The 21,616-nt window shown below is 43.8% G+C and overlaps 1 protein-coding gene across 1 annotated transcript; it reads right to left on the bottom strand.

Moving 5' to 3' along the window:
* Positions 1-1,455: 1,455 nt before the first annotated feature.
* Positions 1,456-19,774, bottom strand: LOC138772416 (osteoclast stimulatory transmembrane protein-like). The gene is made up of 9 exons (XM_069952797.1): positions 19,708-19,774; positions 13,035-14,085; positions 11,784-11,816; positions 11,347-11,388; positions 10,705-10,737; positions 10,243-10,275; positions 4,811-4,849; positions 2,359-2,400; positions 1,456-1,839 (listed from the first exon to the last, which is right to left on the bottom strand). The coding sequence occupies exons 1-9, from the start codon at positions 19,734-19,736 to the stop codon at positions 1,573-1,575; spliced, it is 1,569 nt and encodes a 522-aa protein (XP_069808898.1). The 5' UTR covers positions 19,737-19,774; the 3' UTR covers positions 1,456-1,572.
* Positions 19,775-21,616: the final 1,842 nt, after the last annotated feature.

Below are 21,616 nucleotides of genomic sequence, written 5' to 3' on the forward strand. Positions count from 1 at the left end.
TTAAAGTAGGGGCCCCATGTTATCATGTAATCTGGCTTTTTTTATTATGATTATTATCAAATAACTTTTAATTTCAGTAAATGTGATCTCTTAATGCTCCAATTCAACAAGTGACTGTTATGAGTTCTTTCCAACCTATAAAATGTATTTGAACGCTGATGTGCATAATAATTTGGAACAATGCATTTTGCGTATTCTATTTTGTGAAAAAATCCTGTTATTATGGGGTGGTGTGTTCAATGAAATTAGATTTATACTCTAATGGTTAATGACTTGAAAATTATACTGACTGTAATTTGCATCAACCTCTTAGGAAAATCAGAGAACAATTTAATTTACATAATAATTTGGAATGTGATGTAGAAGCTGCTGGAGGTACAATTTTGGAGGATCCATCTAAAATAATCCAGCGTATACGAATTTTAGTATACATTTAAGTATAAGTACAACACATTTCACCAGATGCTGGGGTTCTTCAGGGGAATGCAACTTTAGAATGCCTATAAAAATGTGGCTTGGTATGAATAGTTGAAATGTGAAAAAAAAAATAAATGGTAGAACCCTCCCAAGCTGTGATCCCTTTATTTGATTCAATGCTTCAATTTTAAGCTTTATACAAATATTTCATTTTATATTTATAAGCAACAAGCACAAAGCAAAGAAAATGCTAAGGCACTAATTAAAATCTATGTGAATCTACCAGGAGATGCTCTCACACACGGGCAACTAGGACACCCCTCGGATTTACTGCTATGAAGCAACACAGTTACCAAGTGTATGTCTAATAAAAGCAAATCATGTTCATTCACCAATCTTACATCATCTTAATACTTCATTTTTTTAACTAAAGCACAAAAAGGGGGAAACAGACACTGATCTCAGGGAGACAAGCCAAAGATAACTCTGTCGGCTGCCGGCTAAAGCGCTTAATACAGTAAAATCCTAGGTGCATTGCTCCCTGGGAAATACAAATATGCAAAAAAGAGCCTGTGGAGCCTCATTTAAGAGTCAAAACCAAGGACTAGTCAGATATCCCTCCCTCCTATCAGCAGGTTAGATGAGTCTCATCTGCTGATATGTCCCTATTGCACAGGAGATGCTGAAGAAGAAGGTATGTCTCTTATCTTCCTCCTTGTTGCTGTTCTGGTGCAGTTAGTCGTGTGCTCCACGGTCTGGTGAGACCAATAGGAGCACTAGGGCACCCGTTAGGAGCACTTCCCGCCCCCATAGCACCGATCCGGCCCATCCCCATACGGATGATTCATTACCATTAGAAAGGGGTGGGCTGACCGGGAGCTGGTCGCCACTATGGGGGCAGGCAGTGCTCCTAATGGTCTCACCAGACCACAGACCACACGACTAATTGCACCAAAACAGTGCCAAGGAGGAAGGTAAGAGACATACCTTCCTCCTCCCCGTCTTCTGTGCAATAGGGACATATCAGCAGGTTAGATTCTTCTAACCTGCTGAGAGTTCCCCTTTATAGTAGCTGTAATATGACAGTAAGAATTAAGTTAAAGTTTGCTTTGTAGACTGCCACGTTTTCTCTGATCTGCAATAGATAAATCACCCCTAGGAGTCATTTCGTATCTGGTTACATAAATATAGAATTCTTTCTTCCTCTCTTGCCTGATAGAATTTGGCGGAGATCTTGCGGCACAAGCGTTGAGCGTACGTTTCCAAAAACACCACAACAAACAAGATGCAATAGAGGACAATAATTAATGTAGTGACAGAGGGATCCGGAGGACTTGCGGACTCTTTACAGTCGACAGAGAAAAAGCTCAAATCCAGCGGGAATTTTCTATCAATTTTGGTAATTTCTGTTTTAGGGGCGAACTGCAGAAAAAGAACACATGATCAGAACAGACCAGTCATTATCAAGCACCAGTAGAATAATAGGGAAATATGAAGATAAAAAAAAAGAGTTCAGAATCACTAGACAGGAGTATTCTATATAGGACCCTTATCTGTAATCCATATCAGAGAGTAACTAAACAGAAGGGGTCAGTGTATGACATTTCCTATCAATATGAACTTTGCAGTACTTCATTCCTCCTGCAGGGGCACTACAGAAAACTGGACATCTCTTACCATATCCCCCCACATATTACAGCTAATTGCTGGGGGCCCATGATCAGCTTATTGTCTGGGGACTCCAACACAATAGATATCTTAATTATTATCTTAATTATTGTTAACAGTGACAGAGGGATCTGGAGGACTTGTGGGTTGTCTGTAGCAGTCAGGTAAGAAGGTCATGTCTAGATATGATCGAACAGCAGGAATTTTCAGGTTCGTTTGAATTTGAACCATATTAAATGAAATGGTTCGAGTTCGAACCTGAAAATGTCTTACATTAACTTTGTTGATTTCATTAGCAAGACTTCCAGTAGAGACCTGCAGAAAAAGAAAACATACTCAGAACAAAGCCATCATAATGTTAATCAAGCACCAGTAGAATAATAGGAGAATGTGAATAAATAAAGGGTTCAGAATCGGTAGACGGGAATATCCCATTTAGGACCCTTTTGTTATCCAGATGAGATAGAACAGGCCCTTTTACACTGAACGTTTATCTGTCTTAAGGCCCTGTTACACAAAGCGATTATCGACTGTATTCGGCCAATATCAGTCGTCACGGCCGATAATCGTATCGTGTAGTAGAAGACAACAATCAGCCGACATGCACGATATCGGCTGATTGTTGTCTTTCAGTGTCTTTCAACATATTGAAAGACCAACAATCTAGATAGCAGCGATCTGCTGCCATTGCGCCGTGTGATAGCAGCGCCATTATCTTTTATGGCAGGGGTCCTCAACTGGCGGACCACGGCCAGCTGTCCGGAGACCTGGTCAGACCTCCTAACTGCCCCGGACCGGATTAGGAGGTCCCGCTCCCCACCGCAATGCCTCCCGCCCCATAGGCGTACTGTCCTTAGATTTCAGTACACCTGTGGGGCTGGGGACAGTGTCGGTCCGGCCCCCGGCTGATATGCGCTCTCTGGGGACGTCCCAGGGATTCCCCAGCAGAGCGCGCACCAAAGACCTCAGTGTATGGCGCCGGCCTATACTTCCGGGAAGTTCAGGCCGGCGGCGTACACTGAGGTCACTGGCTCGCGCTCAGCTGGGGAATTCCCGGGACATCCCCAGATAGCGCATATCAGCCGGGGGCCGGACCGACAGGAGAAAAGAAGAAGATAGCCGCAGCGGGGAACAAGGTGCTAGGTGAGTTGTGGTTTTTTTCTTTTTTTTTGTCTGGGGGCCATCTATAAGGGGAGAGCGCACAGGGGGGGCTATATACTACTGGGGGGGCTATATACTACAGGGGGGAGCGCACAGGGGGCTATGTACTACTGGGGGAGAGCGCACAGGGGGGCTATTTACTACTGGGGAGAGCTTACAGGGGGGCTATATATTACAGGGGGAGAGCACACAGGGGGGGCTATATACTACAGGGGGAGAGCACAGGGGGGCTATATACTACTGGGGGAGCACACAGGGGGGCTATATACTACTGGGGGAGAGCGCACAGGGGGGCTATATACTACTGGGGGGAGCTCAAAGGGGGCTATATACTACTGGGGGACAGCGCACAGGGGGCTATATACTACAGGGGGTGAGCACACAGGGGGGCTATATACTACTGGGGGAGCAACAGGGGGCTATATACTACTGGGGAGAGCGGGGAACAAGGAGCAATTGAGTGCTGACCTGACAGGTTGGCGCTGGCTTGCTCCTCTGAATTGCCCCGTGTAATAGGGGCTTTACTTGATCAATTACTAGCCGTTCAGGCTGATAGCTGATAGTGTAATAGCAAATGTTGAAAGGCCACAATCAGCTGACATGCATGATGTCAGCTGATCGTGGTCTGTCAACATCTTGAAAGAGCACAATTTGTGCACCGATGATCTGCTGCATGTGGCTTCATGTAATAGGTGTGATGGCAGAAGACCGCCGCTGACTTCAATGGGCGGCCCCTTTCTCTGCTCTTTGCTGAGCTGACAGGTCGGCGCTCGATTACCCCAGATTATCAGACCTTGTAATACAGCCTTAACTAAACAACTGCCAGTGCTTAACATAGATAATCTATCAATATGAACCTTGCAATACTTTTGCCGGAGAAGTCCGGCAAAAAAATTTATTAAAGTTTTGTATTACCCCACAATAGTTATACAAATCACCAATATACACTTATTACGGGAAAATGCTTACAAAGTGCTTTTTTCCCTGCACTTACTACTGCATCAAGGCTTCACTTCCTGGATAAAATGGTGATGTCACGACCCAGAGCTGTTGCGGGCTGTGGCTGCTGGAGAGGATGATGGCAGGGGGATGCTCAGTGTCCCTCCAGTGCCCTGTTTCCCTCAGTGTCCCCCTGCCATCATCTTCTCCAGCAGCCACAGCCTGCACAGCTCTGGGAGTCGGGTTGTGACATCACCATGTTATCCAGGAAGTGAAGCCTTGATGCAGTAGTAAGTGCAGGGAAAAAAGCACTTTATAAGCATTTTCCGTACTAAGTGTATATTGGTGATTTGTATAACTTTTAGGGGGGCAATACAATACTTTAATAAAAATTTTCACTGGACTTCTCCTTTAATTTCTCCTGCAGGAGCACTACAGGAAACTTGACCCTTGTTGCCATATTTCCCCTCCGATTACAGTTATTTACTGGAGGTCCATGGTCAACTTATTGTTTAAACAATAGAGAATAGATGACAATAATAATTGTAGTGACGGAGGGATCTGGAGAACTCATGCGTTGTCTGCAGTGGTCAGGGAAAGAGATCATGTCCAGCAGTAAACTTACATCAACTTTGGGGATTACATTCTTATTTCCAAATAAGCCCTGCAAAAAAAAAATATATATATATAAATATATCAGAACAAACCCATCATTATGACAATCAAGTAGAATATGTAGAATAATAGGAGAATGTGAATATAAAAGGGTTCAGAATTGCTAGATGAGAGTATCCTATTTAATATACGGCAGACGCAGGTCGTCTCTTGGTGGGGCAATTGGGTTTGGGGCCTTATTTAAGAACGGCATACGAGTACGCTGGTCTTCATAAATGTCCATTCCTGCTTCACTGAAATTCTGGGAAGAAAGGATATGCAAAATAGCTGTTACACCACTTAGGTAAAGTGGCATCCCTTCAAATCAGTGTTTTACTCCATCTGGGAGTCTTAGAATATTGACAAGGAAAATACATGCCAAGTCAACAATCTCTCCAAAAGAAAAGACTCCCCATCTGCAGACCCCTTACTACCCAGCCAACACCCTGTTTTGCACTAATTAAGGGTTGAGAACCCCAAAACCGCTGTCTGCAGATGGGCAGTCTTTCTTTTTGGAGAGATATGTGACTAGGCATATTTCCCCAGTCAATTTTCTAAGAATCCTAGATGGAGTGAAACTGACCTAAAGAGATGCCAATTTGCCTAGATGGTGTTAGAGCTTTTTTGCATATCCTTTTTCCCAGAATTCCTAGTGGAGCAGAAATGTCCCTTAAAGGGGTTATCCAGCGAAAATCATTTTCTTTCAAATCAACTGGATTCAGAAAGTTATATAGATTTTTTATTTTACTTCTATTTAAAAATCTCAAGTTTTCCCATATGTATGTCCTGCCAGAAAGTGGTGTATTCTTTCCCGCCTGACACGGTGCTCTCTGCTGCCACCTCTTTTCAAGACAGGAACTGGTCAGAGCAGGAAAGGTTTTCTATGGGAATTTGCTGCTGCTCTGGACAGTTCCTGTCTCGGACTAGGGTGGCAGCAGAGAGCAGTGTGTCAGACTATAAAAAAAACAACATTTCCTTCAGGACATACAGCAGCTGATAAGTATGGGAATTTGGTGTCCCACCATGGGTGTTGCTATTGGTTAAACCCTTCGCAAAAGCCTTTACTTTTAAGATACAGTGGTAATCTAGTAGTACCAGAGCTTTACCACAAGATGTCGCTTTTATAAGCATGCATACCTAACCATTGCACGCTGTAGTATCCAAAGGGTTATTATTTGTTTATGTACGACATGGGTCTGCACACCAATGAGAGTTCTTTCTTCTCTTATCCTATCCTATCTCTCTTTGCTTCTACATACGCACTCCTCACCCACTCACATAACACCTTAGATATGCTGTAGGTAGGAATTCCCAGGAGTAGAGGAAGTGTAAGGTTTTTTTTGTCCCTGGATTCTGCATGGGAAGGACACTAGCTAACACGCTCCCTGTATTTTCTTCTCAAGTAACTCTTCTCAACACTATACAGTGTTAAACATACACTAGAGAGGACAAGTCGGAGATCACCCCAACCTATGCCGTGGATCAGGAGAGACACAGTGCAGTACAGTATCGGTATGCATTTTAGTCATAAGAAGTCACATAGTGGGTACTCCGTATCACAATCCAAGTGCGATAGAGGTACAGCAGCGGCAACTCACCAAGTAGTGATCAAAGTTGCTTTATTTTCAGGTCAAGTGCAGACATAAAAACGTATTCCACAACAAAAAACAGGAGCTACGATCGTTTTACACAATCAGTGCATTATCTGGCTGACAATAAGGCTAGGTTCACACTATGCTTTTGCAATCCATTTTTTTCATCCGTTTTTTGCAAAAAACGGATGAAAAAAACAGATGCATGTGTGTGCATCCGTTTTCATCCATTTTCCCTTGGCTTTCATTGTAAAAAAAACGGATCAAAACGGATGCGGTTTTTTTTTTACGGATCCATTTTGATCCATTTTTTTTACAATGGAAGTCAATGGAAAAATGGATCAAAACGGATGCACACTAATGCATCCGTTTTTTCCATCCGTTTTTCATCCGTTTTTTGCAAAAAACGGATGAAAAAAACGGATTGCAAAAACGCAGTGTGAACCTAGCCTTAGTAGGTCATCATGGTCCTGCTGATATAACATCAGCAGAGCTCATGAATATGTAAATGTTCATAACACAGACACAAGATAAATATCCAGCCTGCCCCTAAAAAAAAGTGGGTAAATACCAGTGTGGTCCTTTGGGATTCAGTGCATTTATGGACATTCCTGATGATGTGAGAGAAGGGGCTGCATTGCTGTCTAGTTTAGTGGGGGAGGAGGTCATTCATGTGGAGTCAAACACGGATGGACAGGAATTTATTAGGGGAAATAAATCTGCCTTTTGTCCACCACTCCAACCAGGAGGTGTTTTATAAACATTCTCCACTATGGTAGTACAGGATGTACGTACGGTAATTTACCCTACTGAAAAACCGAAGCTGACTTCAGGGGAACAGAAGGCATTAAATTGGCTCAGGAATCAGTCCAATATTGTGTGCAAAAAAGCTGATAAAGGAGGTAATATTGTGCTCATGAGCAAACAATATTACCTCGAAGAAGCAAACAGGCTTCTAAGCTATTCCAATGTGTATTTGGTCTTATCTGAAGATCCCACTCAAAAATTCCTGGGCCAATTGCAATCCCTACTATGAAAACATGTTGAGGTAGGAACGATACCTAAGCGTATTGCGAAAAAATTGTTACCTTCTTTCCCCAGAAAGCCATCATGGTACTTCCTCCCAAAAGTACACAAGTATCTGAGCTGACCTGCTGGTCGCCCGATCGTGGCGGGGATCGGCTCAGTGACCGGGGGTTTTTCAGAGTACATTGATTGGCTTTTGCGCCCTGTATTGTGAAGTATAGATATTTAAAAGACACAGGTGAATTTTTAAGAGCCCTAGGTGATGTGTAGTGGCTGGAGGGTTATCCCCTAGCTTCCATTGACGTGGAAAGTCTCTACACCCACATCCCACAGGATGCGGGTGTACAGACGGTCTTGAAAGTGCTCTGTGAAACAGAAAAAACGGATGCGTTTACCATTTTGTAGGTGAAGCACTACACTTCATTCTAGCACAAAATGCCTTTACATTTGAGGGAAATGGTACAGACAAGTGTCCGGAGTGGCAATGGGTACTCCGGTTGCATGCTCATAAGCCAATCTTTTTTTGGCGATTTTTGAGAAAAGGTACATTTTCACTCCGAATAACTTGTTCTCAAGGTACATCGTAATCTTTTTTAGATTCATGGACGACATTTTTGTCATTTGGTCAGGAACACAGGAGCAATTTGTAGCTTTTGTAGATTACCTGAATGCTGGTGAAAAAATGAATATGCAGTTCACTTACATTTTTGGTGGTAAGGTATTAGACTTTCTTGACGTGAGGGTGGAGATTTTAGACCATAAAATTGCCACATCTGGCTTCAGAAAGGCTACGGCCACTAATGCACTCCTGCATTATAACAGATATCACCCCCCCCCCCACACACACACACACACGCCACTGGCATCTGCTTAAAAATGACCCTGATTTAGGAGAAAAGGCAGAAAAACCACCTTTGTTTGCCTATAGACGTACTAATACTTTAGGTGAAACACTGAATCAAACTAATTTAGGCAGTATATCTTCAGAAAAAACTTGACTGTCACAAAACCTCAGGGCAAGGATAGGTGTGGGCACTGTTCACATTGTAAATTTAATTCAGAACGCAAGGTGGTACAAATAGGAGTCACGTGGGAGATTAGACAATTCCTAACCTGTAAATCCAAGTTCCTAGTATATGCTATTACCTGCAGATGCGGATGTTTTTACATCTGCAAAACGGTACGTTTTTTGCATACAAGGTTTAGGGAACACCTCTACTTAATAAAATCAGGAGTAGGAGCCCCCAGACTGATATCTCATGTTAGAGAAATACATAATAGTGATCCTTCAGTCCTTTAATTTGTAGGGCAGGAGACAGTACCAGTACCGAAGAAAGGGGGAGATCGCCACAAGAAGTTAATGAGAAAAGAGGCAGCCTGGATTATCCGCACTGGAGCGTTGAATGCGCTCAGACTCAACGATAGGAATGAGGTGAGTGTATTCTTAAGAAATTACTTATTGTATTGCACTTGTAATTATTGTATCATCTTGCATATTGTTTTTATGTGATGTTTTTGAGACTTTTATCTTGTTTCTGTGTTGTGAACATTTACATATTCATGAGCTCTGCTGACGTTATATAAGCAGGGCCATGATGACCTACTAATTGTGAGCCAGATGATGCACTGATTGTGTGAAACGATCGTAGCTCCTGTTCTTTGTTGTGGAATGCGTTTTTATGTCTGCACTCGACCTTAAAATAAAGCAACTTTGATCACTACTTGGTGAGTTGCCGCTGCTGTACCTCTATCGCACTTAGTATCAGTATACAAGTGAAGGAACTGATCCAGATAGAGCAAAGTTGTTGGAAGCCTATGAACTCTATCTCTCGGCGTGGATGTAAGCAGGGAACACTCAGCATTCCTCTCATCCAAGGTAACAAGGTCTGGGGCTTGTGTCTCCCACTAGGACGGGACCCCCAACACTGGTAGGGCAAAAGATGGTGCAACGACCAAAGAGTCAAAACACAGGCACAAGTAATCTCTCTACTTTCAAGTATTATTCTATTTCTACCTCCAAAGTCCTGGCAGAGCACAGTACTAGTTGGGTTGGGACTCTCTCAACATCCTTTTTTTCTACTCTCAGTGCAGATCTGAACTCTGCAGTATTAAGTGACTTATCAACTACCACTTATCGTATAAAAGTAAAGCTGTATGACCTACTGCACATTTCAAGAGTAAACCAGATTATATTTATGATAAAGAGACTCTGTGATTCCTTGTCAAGCACCGGCACAGCACACTCACATTCCTTGGGTCATCTCCCCTTTCTGTGGGTAGCAGTACCACTAGTCCGGGTGGGTCACTACTCCACTCCGGACCACCGTGATAAGTACCCAAGGGACCCAGTAACAGCCCGGCAGGTCACTGACCACAGGGCAAACCAGGTATAGCCAACCCATTAAACTAAAAGCAGGTGTGCCACCATACCTGTGTGCCTAATTGGCACTGGCGTCACGACAGATTACCATCACCGGGCTAGGCTATATCTCGGCCAACAAGCATAGCACTGGCGTCACGCTGAACCATGTGACAAGTGACCGGCCGTATCTCTATGCCGGGGTTCACCACTCTCCCCGGCTTCACCACAGGAAGAAATGAGATTTTTAAATAGAAGTAAATTACAAATCTATATAACTTTCTGAAACCAGTTGATCTGAAATAAAAATTTTCACTGGATAACCCCTTTAAGTCTCCACATGTCTTTATGACAGACTTTTCATAAGGAGAACTAGTATCCCTTTGACCCAAGCGTATAACATATCATATCCAGAAGGTGTCTTACACCAATAGTGTTGATTCCTTGTCCGAAAGCATTCTGCAGAAAGAAAACACATGATCAGAACATTATCATAACCAAGCATCAGTAGCATAATAACAGAATGTGAATGTAAAAAGAGTTCAGAATCACTAGACAGGAGTATCCCATTTAGGGCCCCAGCTTGTTACCATGAGCAGAGAGTAACTATACAGAAAGTGTCAGTGTATAACATAGATTGCCTATCAACATGAACTTTGCAATTCATCATTTCTCCTCCAGGAGCACTATGGGAAACAGGATGTTTTTTTGTCATATTTTCCTACATATTACAGCTAATTGCTGGAGGTCCATGGTCAGCTTAATGTCTGGGTCCTCCGTTAACACGATATATGATAATTAATGCAGTGACTTAGGATCTGGAAGACTTGGGGGGCTGGGGGGTCTACTGTGGTCAGGGAAAGAGATCATGTCCATCAGGTGTCTTACACCAACTGCGTTGATTCCTTGCCCAACAGCACCCTGCCGAAAAAGAACACATGGTCAGAACATTATATATTATATTATCATTATAATATTATAATAAAAAAACAAGCATCAGTAGATGCTGGACCCTTATCTGTTATCCGGATCAGAGAGTTACTAGAGGGGGCCTGTGTATAAGATAGATAGTAGGGATGGTCCGAACCTGCTGAGATTCGGGTTTGTATGAACCTGAACTCTCGGCATCAGATTCCCGCTGTCTGCCAGCACCGTGCAACGGGTGGATACAGCGGGAGGACCGCCTGGAAAACTGGGATACAGCCTCTCCACGGAGGGGGTAGACAGTGGGAATCATTGCCGAGGGTTTGGGTTCGTACGAACCCGAACCGAACCAGGTTCGGACCATCCCTAATAGATAGCCAATCAATAAGAACTTTGCAATACTTCATTTCTCCTCTAGGGGCAGTATGGGAATCTGAACACTTGTTGCCACAGATTACAGCTACGTGCTGAAGGTCCATAGTCAGCTTATCTGAGACACCATTAACTCAATAGATATTAATAATTAATTCAGTGACGGGGTGGGGAGATTATCTGGAAGACTTGTCTACAGAGGCCATGGAAGATTATGTACAGTGGGTGTCTTACAGTAGCTACGTCGATTCCTGTACCAACATGTCCAATAGTACCCTGCAGGGAAAGAACACATGATCAGAACATTACAATAATCAAAAACCAGTAGAACATTAGGAGACTGTGATTGATAAAAAAGTTCAGAATCACTAGATGGAAGTATCCCATTTAGGACCCTGTTCTGCCATCCAGATCAGTGTATAACATAGATATCCTGTTAATATGAACTTTTAATTGTCTTTCAGGGGCATTACGTAGACCCGGACACTTGTTACCATATTCCCTTACATATTACAGGTAATGGCTGGAGGCCCATGGTCAGCTTATTGTCTGGGAACTCCTTCAACAAAATAGTGACAATATGACTATGCTGTGGGGGATGGGGGGGGCTATGGAGGATTTGTGGGTTGTCTACAGTGACCAAGGAAGATTATCTTCAGTTGGTGTCTTACAGTAATTGTGTTGATTGCGTCTCCTGGAGTGACCTGTAGATAAAGAACACATTATAAGAACAATAGGATAATCAGACACTAGATAAAATCCTATAATAGTAAAGGAGTAGTAGCTCCACCCCAGTGCACCAAAACGCTTATTGGGGTCCTATTCCACGGGCCGAGGAGGGCCCGATCAACGATGTAAACGAGCGGTGATCTGCTAGATCGCTGCTCGTTTACTGGGCCTATTCCACGGCCCGATGATCGTTGAGCGAGGGCTGCAAGGACATCGTTACCGATGTCCTTGCAGCCCTTGCAGCATCAAACATTACCTGTTAGGTCTTCTCCTACGCGCTGTCTTCATCCCCGGGTCCCGCGCGCTCTATCTTCAGAATCGCCGGTCAGCTGACAGGCCACACTCAGCCAATCACAGGCCGCGGCGGTCCCGGCCTGTGATTGGGCGAGCGCTCCGTCAGCTGACCGGCCATTCGGAAGATAGAGCGCGCGGGACCCGCGGAAGACAGCGCGGAGGAGAAGACCTAACAGGTAATGTATGATGCTGCGCTTCTGAAATAGTCGGTCACCCGCCGCAAACCGCTATTCAACCGTAGCGATGCGCGGTGGGGGAACGATGATTTTAGGTCTGGCCCTAAATGAACGATGAGCCAATGACACGTTCATCGGCTGATCGTTCTCTCTATTTCACCGAACGATAATCGGCCGAATCGGGCCAAATGGGGCCGATCCGGCCGATTATCGTTACTGTGGAATAGGGCCCTTAGCATGTGGATCAAAGTGCTAAAAACAGCATAGAGGATAAAGGTAACAAAATTACCTTCATCTTCAGCGCCCTGTGCACAATGGGGACATATGAGGTTTCCCGTTAAGAATAGTCTGGTGGTTGTGTAGGGCTAATAATAGCAACAATTGTAAGAGAATCAAAAGTTTTTGATTTCCTGAATCAACAAATTTTTGGGAGATCGGGAAATTCGGAATGAATTTGACTCATGCCAAATGTATTGACTCTCTAGTTTTCATTTTAAAAATTCCTACAGGTCCTATTCAAGCATACATGTCTCCCTAGTTACAGACTATAAACAGATTATGTGTAGTCTGATCCTGCAGTCATGGTGCTACATATTAATGCTAGTGCTTTCATCCCAGCTGAAAATGGGAACAAACACTTCACACTGGATTGTGCCACCTGATCCTGCATTACAATATATAAATATATCCCTTAGATTACCCACCACCATCACTGATACTTACATATGCTTGATAAGAAATAGAAAAAGTCGCATGCATAGCTGGCATATTTTCCACCCATTTGATAATCTCTATGGCAAGTTGGTAGACAATTTGGTCCATGCCTATGATAAGCGCAGAAAGTAGGACATAGACCAAGATGACCAGAAGACGAAACAAGATGGATCCAAACTCTTTTCCTGACATCTTGAATCCTGTTGCCTTTATTAACCCTAGTGAGGAGCCTTTACTGAGATCTGTAATATTATATTTCTGGGCCATCTCCACCAGTTGGCTTGTAATATATTTGTTGTCAAATCTAATGTCAGTCAGATAGTTTCTTAAGTACCAGGTGGAGCTAAAAAGCACGTACAAGATAAAACAGCCAGCAAAAACCCTATTTGACAGAAGGGTGAGGTCCTTAAATTGTAATTCTACAGTCTCAAACTCCTTCTTCATGTTATTGGTTATGTTAGATATTTGATTTGTAATCGCTGCAGTATCTATATTCGCTAAAAAGTCCACCTCCAGATGAGGCTTCCCCTGAATATTTGACATCACATCTGTGGTCTTTTTAATATTTTCCTTCAATTGATACATCATATTTTGGAAGGTGCCAGTGGAATCCAAGATCTTTTTTGCAGTGTGTTGGGAAATGCATGTCATGATATGGAAAATATTCTTGAGGTTTCTAAATATATTCGGGAGGATTTTAATAGCCATGACCATAAAGCAGGTGGACAACAGCAGTCGGCGACCTTGCTTGGTTCCTAGGGTTGGGATGATCATGGTCAAGATGCAACGAATTGGGTGGATGAGAACAAGGACAATGCATATAACAATGGCTGTACTTAGGGCCAAGATGAAGGTGAAGAATGGCTCATACTGTAAGGACTGAGATAACCATATGTAGAGTAAAGCTCCAACAATGGATGAAAAGACAGAACACAAAATACAAAGTAATAGGGTTTGCTTCCAATCTTTGGGAACTGGATTAGAACATGCAGCTGAGAGCTCCCGAAACCAGTCCCGTACTCTTAAGTAAATCTTCTGAAAGTTCTGCCAACATGGTGATCTGGAAAAAGGATGGAACATCATGGAATAAGAAACATCTATACAATTTAGATAAATAAGAGAACAAGGACATATGCAAGTTAGATACAGACTATGAACCTGCTATGGGGCCCTTTCAACCTTTACTATGGGGCCCCCTCTCATCTCAATAAGAGAGAGAAAATACAGTGCCATATAAGATGGCCAATAAGCCATCAAGACCACTCCTAAAGGCCCTATTTCATGGCCCGATCACCTAAGTAAATGATCGTTGATCTGCTAAATTGGCCTAATTCAGTAGATTATCGCTCCATGTAATAGGGCCCTTAGAGATTGTTACTTGGACAAGTCATGATCTTCCTAAGATCATTGTACTTAGGAAATTGGTTGCTTTCTTATTTTGCGCTGAACTGATGACAAGTCAGTGGAAGGTGAAAAAACCAAAACAGTCTACTAAAAAATTCCTAATGGGAAGAGGAAGCTTTGTATAGTATCACACATGGAGAGATGACTCCACTGCTACGATTCATGAGACATCTTCACACAGTGGAGGGGACATCCTGCAAAATGTTCTGTATACTGCTCTCAGTTTTCATGTGAAACATATTTTTTCAAAATTTTTGGTGATATATTTCTATTTATAATATAAAGTAATCCTAAAAATCTTCCAGTTTACATACTAACTACTAATCCTAAAATTAACCTCCTCCCGCCGCTGCACAGTAAAACGTCGCTGCTGCCTATGCCTGGTTCTGCAGCGACGTTAATTTACTGCACAGGATGACACAGGCGTAGGAGCTCCGGTGCTGAGAGTTAACCCTATAGATACTGTGGTTAGCAAGACCGCAGTATCTATAGGGCTCCGGAGAGACAATTTTCCCTCTACAGAGGAAGAATTGTCTCTCCGGTGTGCATCGGGGCTCTGAGAATTGATCGCAGAGCCCAGATGGTAGCCATAGAAACCCAAAGCCACAGCTCAGCTGCGGAGGCCGGCGGGGGTCAGGAGGCAAGGCAGGACGCACGCCGGGCGCTCTGCCCCCTCTCCTCTCTCCCCTGTTGCTGTCACAAGATTATGACAGCGGCAGGGGACATAGGAGAGGGGGCAGAGCGAGGGACATCAGCTTATGGGATCATTATGATCCCATAAGCTGATGTCAAATCAGGACCTGGGCATTGAGGCATCAATGATCCCAGGTCGTGAAAGGGTTAAACTGAGACTGTTTTGTCTGTGTTGATGAGAAGGAGGCTGACATCAGATGATCTGTAGAGCATTGCAGTAAGTGTCACATCAGTAGAGATTCTAATAGATGAAGCTCATTGCTCAGCCTTCTCTTCCCTGTGGAATGAGCTCTTTAAAGGTCACAGAGTATGCCCAATAGTGTTTCCCATTCATATCAATAAGACATGTCCTGTCTATTATTGTCTGTGGGTATTACTATAAAATATATTACTAAATGCTGCTTAGGCAAGATGGCTGCCCCATAACATACAACAAAAATGGATCACAAATCAGCTGAAGTATGCCTCGCTCAGGAGTCAAAACATCCTAGTAGTACGCAAACATCCTAACCCCATAACTTTATGGCATTGTAACCTGGGATGGGGGAGGGGCCTCATCTGAACACTTGTCTGTGAGCTCCAGTACTGGAAGAAGGAGAGGGCTGCAGCCAGACTGACACTAAGCTGCAGCTACACTAAGACACTGTCCCTCTCCTGGGCCAGTAGTATGTCATGATGTGGCCATGGTGTCTTCAGAGCTGGCTTTGAGTCCGGGGGGGGTCCTCGGATGATTTGGGTGTGGAATTTCAGCAGCAGTGGTGCAGGCCTTGAGTTCTGGGTGTGGAGGATGGTGTTGACTAGCAAACTGATGATAGGAGTGTCCCGTCTCCAGTGCTCTGCCTAAACAAGGCATTGCGCCTCTACATAAATCCATAGAGCATCGGCGCTGTGGGGACATTTTTAAGCCCAGTACAAAAAACGCTGGACTTACTAAATGTCCCCCATAGAGTTGTGACATCAGCATAAAATAAGGACCTACACTATCTCTGGCGGGCATACTGGATTATAAAAGTTATAAAAGGGTAAGGCTACTTTGTATTTACGGGTTATATAAGTTTTGGTTCTCTGGTGAACTATGCCACCAAAATAAGGGGCATAGGCTCTAAAATGGGGTCATTCGCTGGAGGTTGCTAACTGTTTTATACAATTACATTTCTTACATGTCCACTACTATAAAACTTCCTGAAGGTTCCTAGTGAGGGGGTTCTAGATTAGTCAGTATACAGAGAGTGTACAGAAAGAGTTGCGTTCCTGATGATGTTTACTCCAGGTCCTGGCCTAGAGGCCAGGTCCACTGACAGGGACACTATGCTCCAGTGATTATTCTCCAGTATTTCTACAAAGCCTACTTATGCAGTGATAAAGCCTAAAGGTGGGATAACTACTTCAAAGGGGAAAACCCTTGTCTACGTCAGGGGTGACAATCCTTACTAGTTAGGACGTTCCAGAGAAGTTGTCGGTTCATTTGCAGTGAAGCAAAGTACGACTAAACTGAAGTACTCCATTAATATAAAAGAAAAATGGTAACTAATCCTCTAGAGTACTTGCTTCAATGAATAAACAGTTTTAATCAACACCATAAGAGTGTATATATATATATATATATATACACAAACATACACACATAAAAATGTTGTAATCAATGTAGTTAAAAAATTGTTAAAAAGCCCATAATTAAAAGACCATGAATTGTTGGAACCACTAGGTATATACCTGTGTTAAACTTAGAAGATGAGCATATATTCACACGATGCGTTAATGTTCCACAATGTCTATTAGAGTTGATATAGCAATGATGAAATTTGGAGGTATCGATAGCTCCTTAAAAGTGCAATAGTGCTGAAAAAAGGGTTGGCGTGGTACGCCTCTCACCGGATTGATGTTATCTCAGCCGTATCGTGGATACTGTGTGGCTTGTAGTGCGCCGGAGGATCCTCCGCTCCGCATTGGAGACCGCTGCTATCGGATAGAGCTGTATCGGCTTTAGATGTATGGCTGCCAGATCAGCGTGCAGCGTCTTCACTCCTGTTTAGCTGCTGTGGGTTGGGGGGGTTAAATACAATACAAGGGGTACTCAGGATGGGGGAGTTAACTACAATAATAGGGGCTTCATGGGTGGTAATTGCAATATTAGTGGCATCATTGGGGTTAAAGGGGTTATCCAGCGCTACAAAAACATGGGCACTTTTCCCCCTACTGTTGTCTTCAGTTCAGGTGCGGTTTGCAATTAAGCTCCATTTACTTCAATGGAACTGAGTTTCAAAACCCCACCCAAACTGGAGACAACAGTAGGGGGAAAGTGGCCATGTTTTTATAGCGCTGGATAACCCCTTTAACTGCAATACCAGGGGCATCATGGGGGGGGGGGGGGTTAACTGCAATACTAGGGGCATCATGGGGGGGGGGTTAAATGCAATACTAGGGGCATCACAGGGGTTAACTACAATAAGCAGCTCTCTTGGCCTCAAGGACTCTGCTCTCTCTTGGTTCTCTTCCTACCTCTCTGACCACTCCTTGAGCGTATCCTTCTCTGGCTCTACTTCCGGTGCCCTACCTCTTAATGTCGGAGTTCCCCAGGGGTCAGTCCTGGGTCCCCTCCTCTTCTCCCTCTATACAGCCCCCATCGGACAGACCATCAGCAGGTTTGGTTTCCAATACCACCTTTATGCTGATGACACCCAGCTATACACCTCCTCCCGCGACATCTCCCCTGCCTTCCTGCAAAATACCAGTGACTGTCTATCCGCTCTCTCTAACACTATGACCTCTCTGTTTCTCAAACTTAATCTCTCCAAAACTGAACTTCTTGTATTTCCTCGCTCTAACAAACCTAAAGCAGACATCTCCCTCTCAGTCTGTGGTACTAGCATAACTCCTGTGCATCAGGCTCGATGTCTGGGGGTTATGCTAGACTCTGACCTATCCTTCACTCCCTACATCCAAGCTCTTACACGCTCCTGTCATCTTCATCTCAAAAACATCTCCAGAATCCGCCCATTTCTCACCACTGACACCGCTCAGACTCTGACTGTCGCCCTGATCCATTCCCGTCTTGACTACTGTAACTCCCTATTAATCAGTCTTCCTTTCTCTAAGCTCTCCCCTCTCCAGTCTATCCTGAACGCAGCAGCTAGACTCATCTTCCTCTCCAGCCGCTATACCGACGTCTCTCCTCTGTGCCAGTCACTGCACTGGTTACCCATTAAATCCAGAATTCACTTCAAACTCCTCACCCTCACCCATAAAACCCTCCACAACTCTGCCCCTCCATACATCTCTTCCCTCATCTCCACCTATCATCCTTCCCGTGCTCTGCGCTCTGCAAATGATCTAACCTTAACATCTTCCATAATCAGAACATCTCATTCCCGCCTCCAAGACTTCTCTCGTGCTGCACCAATTCTCTGGAACGCCCTACCCAAACACATCAGACTCATACCCAATACTCACAGTTTCAAGCGTGACCTGAAGACTCATCTCTTATATAACATTCCCTAAACGGTTTCCTCCTTCTGTTGTCTCCCTTGCTCTATCTCTGACGGTTCCTGCACTTTATATGTTTACTTGCATCAGACATTGGCGTTGTTACTGGCTTATCCTGTATTTCTAACTATGTACAATGGCTGGACCATGGACAAATATAGCACTTATGCCTGGTGTCAACGAAAATTTATAGTCTGTAAGCTCCAACGAGCAGGTCTTGTTTATACTTTGTATTTTTGTTTTTATTTATGTTCTTATTTATTCCAATTTAACTGTGTATTATGTACCTCTGTACTGTATGTATAGAAAAAAAAAAAGCGCTGCGGAATCTGTTGGCGCTATACAAAAAAATGTATTATTATTATTATAAGCAGGGGCATCATTGAAGTTAACTACAATACTAGGGGCATTGGTTTGCAGAGGGATGCAATACTTTGCCTACATTCACATTATAAACATCACAATACAGTAAGTGCTAAACACTAACTCCCTTCATGAGCCTTCCCCTATACGACCAAACCACCACCATTGCCCTCCCAGGCCATGAAAAAATGGTCTTGTCTGAAGCTGGTCCCTGGTGGAAAAAAAGGTTGCCTTACAGAACTTAAATTTTGTGTGCTCTTCACGGAAATTTGCCCCCTTTGTACTCTATCACAGTAGTTTTCTCCCTTTGTGCCGACCTTATAGTAGTCTCTCTCTACCCCCTTCACTGTAGTTAGTCCCCTTTAGTACCCCCACACAGTAAGAAGCTCCCTCTGTGCCCTCCTCACAGTAGTTATTCCCCTTTGTGCCCCCCTTACAGTAGTTATTCCCCTTTGTGCCCTCCTCACAGTAGTTTTTCCCCTTTGTGCCCTTCTTACAGTAGTTATTTCCCTTTGTGCCCTCTTTACAGTAGTTATTTCGCTTTGTGTCCTCCTTATGGTAGATAGACACTGGACAATGCAACATAACTTTTTTTACTTCTATATAGGTATATTACACAAAATAGATATTAGATAGATAGATAGATAGATAGATAGATAGATTACACTCAAATACAGATGAGATAGATGGATAGACAGATATTTGTATCTGAATTACTATTACTAGTTAGCAAAATTACCTTTTAATGGAAAATTTTTGGCGACCCATTCTATACGTTGAGAAGGCTTGTCGGTGTCTGATGATACTGCAGACTACTGGCTTTGAGAGTTCACACTAATGCTGATGTTCACACCCTTATTTTTTGTATTCACACCCTTTTCTGTTCTACTGTAAGTTACTTAATTGCTAACAGAATGGAGAAATAGGGAAATGTTACACACACCACTCATAACCAAAACCCTGACCAGTGTAGGATCGTGCCAGGTTTGTGCACCTCCTGATAAATCCTGCCCCTGCGACAGGTTGGGCAAGCTACACAAGTTCTTAGCTGGCTAAGATTTAGCTTAGATTTAGCTTAGATGGCTTAGATTTCAACTACAATTTATACCTCACAGCTTATAAATGTTGGAGAGAGTGACATTGTGTATGTTATTAGGGCAGAAACTAGCACACAAAAACTACATTTTCTAGTAACATTCACTGGGGGCACTTATAATACAATTGCTGGGTCCTCAGATACTGTTTTAGCTAAGCTTTAGACTTGTTCCTCCATGTTACAAACTAGAAAAAAAAAGTCTACTCACATTCATCTGGGAGAGTTTGTGCTGCAAAGGTCACAGCTAACTGTTAATCCCGCTGCAAGTATGTATTCTCATACAAATGAACTGACACTGGATCCGCTGCGGATCTGGTTTGTGTGTAAAGGTACCCTCAAAGTGATTTTGTGGTCATGAAGACAATTTCTCAGAATATTAGAACTTACATAGGCACAGGCGATATCTTTTTTAACCATCATGATGAATAGTGCAAACCTTTCATACAAATAATAGGGAAAAGTATTTGTAATATTGTAGAATTTTGCAGTGATGGATGAGGAACTATACTGACATAGGGCCCGGTCACACCACGGAATGCGCACGGATAACCTCCGGTTTATTCCGTGCACTCGTCCCCCACGCTCCCACTTGATCATCTGGCCGTCCCATAGGCTCCATTGTATTCAGGCGGATTCTGCCGTCCGACCAAAAAGAATTGACATGTCAATTCTTTGCATGTACGACGGAATCCACCGGACCATAGAATCCTCCTCTCTACTTCTCTGCACTTTCTTTCCTTCTCATCATGCAACCAAGCCAGCACGGCTATTCTACATCTCAAGCTCTCAGCTTGTCAGTCAAGTCCAAAGTTTCTTGTCAAGTCTGAAGTCTATTGTATACCACTGTTTCAAGTATTCCTGCAGTAAAGAAGAGTTTATTTATTGTAACAGGACACCTACACAGTAACAGCACCTTCCTCAGGTCATTTCCCCTTTCTGTGGGTGGCGGTACCGATAGTCCGGGTGGGTCACAACGCCACTTCAGACCACCATGATAAGCGCCCAAGGGACCCCCTCACATCCCGGCAGGTCACCGACCACAGGGAAAAAGGTATAGCCAGCCTCAGTAATATAAAAGCAGGTGTGCCAGCATACCTGTGTGCCCAACTGGCACTGGTGTCACGACAACCTAACACCTGGCTGAGCTGTACTCCCAACAACCACCACTGTGGTGGAGTCACACCTCAGCAACTGGCAAGTGACCGGTCGAGCCTCACAGTAGTGCACCACATCTGCATCCTGGTGATGTGCTATCTCCCTGCACATCACCAGGGGATTGCTGGCCCAGTGGTAGGGTGGTATTCGACCCCACTGACTGACAGCAAAGAGCCATTGTCTCCCTGCTCTGCCTCCACAGGGGGATTGCCTACAGGGGGTGTTTAAAACAGGGAGATTGCCTGCATTGGGGGTATTACCCATGGGGGAATTTACTATAGGGGAAGTACCTAAAGGGGAATGCTAACTGCCAGGGCTTACTACCAGGGGGTCTACCTACAGGGGGAATAGCTACATGGGAAATCCTAACTACTGGATGAGCTGACAACTGTGAGGG

This window comes from Dendropsophus ebraccatus, chromosome 14, assembly GCF_027789765.1.
Source record: "Dendropsophus ebraccatus isolate aDenEbr1 chromosome 14, aDenEbr1.pat, whole genome shotgun sequence".
Classification (NCBI taxonomy): Eukaryota; Metazoa; Chordata; class Amphibia; order Anura; family Hylidae; genus Dendropsophus; species Dendropsophus ebraccatus.

What these genes read in the sequence shown, in the direction of transcription:
- LOC138772416 (XM_069952797.1), bottom strand. Translation starts at nt 19,736, where the DNA reads ATGGGTCGCCAAAAATTTTCCATTAAAAG. An exon ending in CTATTTCTTATCAAGCATAT is followed by an intron (nt 11,817 to 13,034) that starts GTAAGTATCAGT and finishes CTTTATCTACAG; the next exon opens with GTCACTCCAGGAGACGCAAT. An exon ending in CAGGAATCGACGTAGCTACT is followed by an intron (nt 10,738 to 11,346) that starts GTAAGACACCCA and finishes CTTTTTCGGCAG; the next exon opens with GGTGCTGTTGGGCAAGGAAT.